Source organism: Cucurbita pepo, unplaced genomic scaffold (genome assembly GCF_002806865.2).
Source record: "Cucurbita pepo subsp. pepo cultivar mu-cu-16 unplaced genomic scaffold, ASM280686v2 Cp4.1_scaffold000424, whole genome shotgun sequence".
NCBI lineage: Eukaryota > Viridiplantae > Streptophyta > Magnoliopsida > Cucurbitales > Cucurbitaceae > Cucurbita > Cucurbita pepo.
Window position 1 is genome coordinate 689 of NW_019646655.1, and position 5,783 is coordinate 6,471.

General features: G+C 40.4%; 1 protein-coding gene across 1 annotated transcript in view; it reads left to right on the top strand.

The window, feature by feature from the left end:
• The first annotated feature begins 544 nt into the window (after window positions 1-544).
• The window catches only part of LOC111785265 (neutral ceramidase 1-like), a 10,462-nt gene continuing 5,223 nt past the window's right edge, over window positions 545-5,783 (top strand). The window contains exons 1-7 of the mRNA XM_023665674.1: window positions 545-814; window positions 2,248-2,642; window positions 2,851-3,059; window positions 3,694-4,038; window positions 4,741-5,005; window positions 5,275-5,545; window positions 5,638-5,767. Of these exons, the coding sequence (XP_023521442.1) occupies window positions 2,299-2,642; window positions 2,851-3,059; window positions 3,694-4,038; window positions 4,741-5,005; window positions 5,275-5,545; window positions 5,638-5,767 (1,564 nt within the window). The 5' untranslated portion in view covers window positions 545-814; window positions 2,248-2,298. The remainder of the gene's footprint in view (window positions 815-2,247; window positions 2,643-2,850; window positions 3,060-3,693; window positions 4,039-4,740; window positions 5,006-5,274; window positions 5,546-5,637; window positions 5,768-5,783) is intronic.

The following is a 5,783-nucleotide window of genomic DNA, read 5'->3' on the forward strand; positions in this document are numbered from 1 at the left end:
TATTGTTTTATACTTGTTTATAGTGCGTAGCAATTATTAAATACAAATATTAATTAAAAGACAAACATTAATTATTTCAAATATTTAATAAATATATCCATGAATGAATGTAGGAATGTAAATGCTTATCATGATGAGCCCCAGATGATAATTTTGTTGACATTTCTGTCCCATGAGTTCACACTTTTGTTGTCGTGTTTTCTGATTCAATTATATTTTTTTAACTATTTGGGAAATAATTTTTAAAATTGAGTCCCAAAATTTAATTAATGTATAAAAATAAATAAATAGAGGGTGGGATTTGAACTAAGCTAGGCCTAAAACACCTGTAACGGGCGTAGGTGAGAATGAGGAAAATTCTTCTCCCAATTTTTTGCGGGAAATTCTCACTCCCAAAAATACAAATCAGATAGTCTTGGTAAGTTTGAATGCTGAAGAAAGTTGTTGAATTTCTTCCTTTTTCGTTACTTTTTATTAATTGCATTTCCAACGAACAACTTAGGCCCAATGCGTCGATCGTAATCCTGTACAGACCCCATTAACTGTCAGCTTAGTTGTTCAATGTGAAACCTCCCGTGGGTCCCTCTCTGATTCTTCTGCAATTTTTCTTCTTACTTATTGATTAATCTTTCACACTCACCATTGAGTTCATCGTGTGCTTGCTTTTCGCTTCTTCTTCCTTCATTCCCACTCCACTTATAAGCTTCGCGTGTGTTCTATCCATCTTCATCATTCTGCAAGGAACACTCCCAGTTTCATCGATTTGATTCTTCGTGGGATTTGAGAACTTTCTTCTTCATCCGATTAGCTTGAGGTACTGTAATTACTGCTCTCATTCGATCTTAGTTTCTAGGTTTGATTTGGAGTTTTGTTGCGATTTCTTGTTTCTCATTGAATCTAAGTTCGGTATGCCGATCCATTGCCGATTGGAGTGGATAGGGGCTTCTTCAATGATAAGCTCTGGAGTAATGGCGTTGAAGAGACTTGGTGAAGTTTGAAATGGTGTGATTGTTCGTTTTAGGTTTTGAATGTGTGGGTTTGTTGCAAATACTATTGTTGTTTTAGATCAGAAATGGTACCCATTTCTTGATTTCATGTTTTATTTTGAGGTGTTCGCTTATGTCTTTGTGATATTGTGAGATCCCTCGTACCATTTCTTATATGGTCGTGGAACCCTCTCCCTGATAGACGCATTTTAGAAATTGTGAGGCTAACGACGATACATAACGGGCCAAACTGGACAATATCTGTTAGCAGTAGGCTTAGGCTGTTACAAATGGTATTAGAGCCAGGCACCGAGTGGTGTACCAGCGAGGACGCTGGCTCCTAAGGGAGGTGGATTGTGAGATCCACATCGGTTGGAGAGAGGAACAAAGCATTTCTTACAAGGGTGTGTAAATCTCTCACTAATAGATGTGTTTTAAAAACCGTGAGGTTGACGACGATATGTAGCGGGCCAAAGCAGACAATATCTGTTAGCGGTGGGTTTGGACTATTATAAAATGGCATTAGAGCCAGACACTGAGTGGTATACCAGCGAGGACGCTAGCCCTCCAAGGGGGTGGATTTTGAGATCCCACATCGATTGGAGAGGGGAACAAAGCATTTCTTATAAGGGTGTGGAAACCTCTCCCTAATAGACATGTTTAAAAACCGTGAGGCTAACGACGATACGTAGTGGGCCAAAGCAGGCAATATCTGTTAGCGATGGGTTTAGGCTGTTACAAATGGCATTAGAGCCCGACCCTGAGTGGTGTACCAGCGAGGACGCTGGACCCCAAGGGGGGTGGATTGTGAGATCCCACATCTATTGGAGAGGGGAACGAAGCATTTCTTATAAGGGTGTGGAAACCTTTCCCTAATAGATGCGTTTTAAAAACCGTGAGGCTGAAAACGATACGTAATGGGCCAAAACGTACAATACCTGTTAGCGGTGGGGTTGTTCTGTTACAGTTATGGTCTATATTGTATACACTTTCCATGGCTGCTTGATGGCTCTTTAAGAGGTAAAGAGTTGTAAACGTACAAGGAAATGTGCATAGTACTTTAATACGTTAAGGAATGAACATAGCAGACAAACATTTCAACCGCATGCATATATGTGCTTTATATTGTTTGCCTTTCTCTTTCTGCCACTTTATATTTCTCTTCAAAAGTTTTGTTTTTTTCATTAGTTGAAGGTGGCTTATTGTGGCTGAGATTTTGAGTTATGTTTATGAAATGACCTGTAATATACATGTTGTGAAGGATGATCAAAATAACGGATTAAGGGCAGATCGATCGATTTGGTAGAGTTCGATGGGGCTATCTTCTCTGTTCGATCGTACCGTTCGAAGATCATTGGGATCTATCTGGTTGTGTGTTTATATGTTAGTGATTCTACAAAGTAATAGAAGAGTGCTATCAGAATCCAAGTATCTAATTGGTCTTGGAAGCCATGACATCACTGGACCAGCAGCAGATGTCAACATGATGGGATATGCAAACACGGAACAAATAGCATCTGGAGTTCACTTTAGATTACGAGCTCGTGCATTCATCGTTGCGGAGCCTCAAGGAAAGCGGGTCGTTTTTGTAAATCTTGATGCTTGTATGGCCTCACAGATTGTGACAATTAAGGTGCTTGAGAGACTGAAGGCAAGGTAGTGTTTCTTCCCCTTCATCGTGCTGCCGAACACGTTTCTTGAGTTCTAAGTTCTAACTCCGTTTGTACGTTGTTACCGAGCGTTTTTCGTTAGGATGCATAAGTTTCTATGTAGGCAAAAGGTTTTGACAAAAGGGGAGCCAAATTATCTAAAAAATGTAAACCTTGAAGAATTTTGACTAAACTATTCATCCTAATGTTTGTAGGTTTGGGGACTTATACACTGAAGAGAATGTTGCTATTAGTGGAATCCATACTCATGCTGGCCCAGGTGGGTATCTCCAGTATGTTGTGTACATTGTGACATCTCTTGGATTCGTGCGCCAGTCGTTCGACGTCCTTGTGGACGGTATCGAGAAGAGCATCATACAAGCTCACGAAAATCTCTTGCCAGGATCAATCTTAGTAAACAAGGGTAAGCTCATCACTTTCTTTTGGTGCATAAAATTTACCGCTAACAGTTATTGTTCTATTTAGGCTTTCCCTTTCGAACTTCCCTTCAAGATTTTTAAAACGCATCTGCTAGGGAGAAGTTTACATACCCTTATAAAGAATGCTTCATTCTCTTCCCCAACCGATGTGGGATCTCAAAATCCACCCCTTTTGGAGTCCAGTGTCCTCGTTGACACACCGCCTAGTATGCACCCCCTTCGGGGTTCAGCCTTCTCTCTGTCACATTGCTAGTGTCTGGCTCTAATACTATTTGTAACAGCCCAAGTCCACCGTTAATAGATATTGTTTTCTTTGGACTTTCCCTTTTGGGCTTTCCCTCAATATTTTTAAAACACCGTTAATAGAATGTTTCGTTCTCCTCCCCAACTGACGTGGGATCTCACACTAATGCGTGCAATAAAGTATTCAAACGCTAGTTAATTTCCTGCTAAAGATAGATTCTATATCTCTTTGTGATCCTAAAAGAATTTGCATTTTGAATAAAAAGGTTTATTTAGTTTATAACTCATCACTTGTATGATCACAACCTTTTGGAATACTTAGAAACTTGTTATTTAAATCTTTAACCTTTTGGAATGGGATTAATATTCTTACAGGAGAACTCATTGATGCTGGCGTGAACCGCAGCCCGAGTGCTTACCTAAATAATCCTGCCTCGGAGCGTGGCAGATACGAATATGATGTTGACAAAGAGATGACACTTTTGAAGTTCATAGATGATCAATGGGGTCCTGTGGGTAGCTTCAATTGGTTTGCGACTCATGGAACGTCTATGAGTCGTACGAACTCGCTAATTAGTGGCGATAACAAGGGCGCTGCTGCAAGATTTATGGAAGATTGGTTTGTGCAGAAGGGTATTGGAACCTTGCAAACTGGTAAATCTGAAGCTGATAGTATTCCACGCAGAGTCTCAAACATTATTCCTGAAGCATATAAAGATGGTAAGTTGCTAAACTCTCGAAGATTGATTCTTGAACTTTAACGAGTTTCGTTTATAAACTCTTGAAATTGTATTTAGTAGGTTACTTTAAAAAGTTTCTAATGAGTCTTTGAAACTTCAATTTTATCTAATAAGGTACCTACACTTTCAATAGATTTTTGACTTATTCCCACCTCCACCCTCGATTGGAGGGAGGAACGAGTGCCAACGAGGATGCTGGTCTCGAAGGGAGGTGGACTGTGAGATCCCACATCGGTTGGAGAGGAGAACGAAACATTCTTTATAAAGGTGTGGAAGCCTCTCCCTAGACGCTAGACCTCGAAAGAGGTGGATTGTGAGATCCCACATTGGTTGTAGAGGGGGACGAAACATTGTTTATAAGGGTGTGGAAACCTCTCCCTAGCAGACGCGTTTTAAAAACCTTGAGGGGAAAGCCCGGAAGATAAAGTACAAAGAAGACAATATCTGTTAGCGGTGGGCTTGGACTGTTACATTATGAGACACTTTTTAAAATTTAAGGATCTATTGGATACAAAGCTGCATAAACGTGTTGGACAGTTTTTATATTTTAGAGACCTATTAGACATAACTCGTAAGTTTAGAGACCTGTTAGTTTGTTTATAAACTCCACGAGTTTTTTAGACATAACCTTCAAAGTTTAAGGACCAAACTTGTAGATTTACCGATTTTATTCCGTTTTCAGAGAAGGAGTTGTTGGAACGTGCTGCCTCTTTTCAGTCACGACCTGGTAGACCAGCAACCAGGATTCTAAGCGTTTCAAGGCGTGTTAGAAATGTTCTAAGGCAGGCAGATAGGCCTCAGTTTGTATCTGCCTTTTGTCAATCAAACTGTGGTGATGTTAGCCCAAATACTCTTGGGGCATTCTGCATAGACACTGGACTGCCATGTGACTTTAATCACAGTACGTGCGGTGGAAAGAACGAGTTATGTTATGGACGTGGACCGGGGTACATTTCTCTCTACCATCGAACATTTATTTTCCCTTTTCATGATTCATTTGTGAACCAAGTTGTTAAGAATCACGACTCTCCACAATGGTATGATATTTGTCCACTTTGAGCATAAGCTCTCGTGGCTTTACTTTAGGCTTCCCAAAAGGCCTCGTTCCAATGGAGATGTATTTCTTACCTATAAACTTATGACCATTCCCTAAATTAGCCAATGTGGGATTCCCTCCCAACAATCCTCAACCGTTGTCATGTACTTTAACTTGCAGCTACCCTGATGAGTTCGAAAGTACACGTATTATCGGTGAGAGGCAATTCAGAAAAGCCGTGGATTTGTTCAGTAAAGCGTCGGAACAGCTCAAGGGAACGGTGGATTATCGTCACTCTTACGTAGACTTTTCCCAGCTCGAAGTGTCTGTTACTAAACCGGGAGGAGCTACCGAGGTCGTAAAAACTTGTCCTGCAGCTATGGGGTTTGCATTTGCAGCTGGGACAACTGATGGACCTGGAGCATTTGATTTTAAGCAAGGAGATGACAAGGTTTCTATGATTTATTCATATATTTTGGAAAGCAGTTCTTCACACAAATATCCTGATATTTCATTTTTTTTTGCCTTTTCTAATCATTCGAGGGCAATGCTTTTTGGAAGTTGGTACGGAATTTACTTAAAACACCAGGCAGCAAACAAATTGCTTGTCAAAGTCCCAAGCCCATTCTGCTTGACACTGGCGAAATGAAGATACCATATGACTGGGCTGTAAGTGTTGCATATATTCT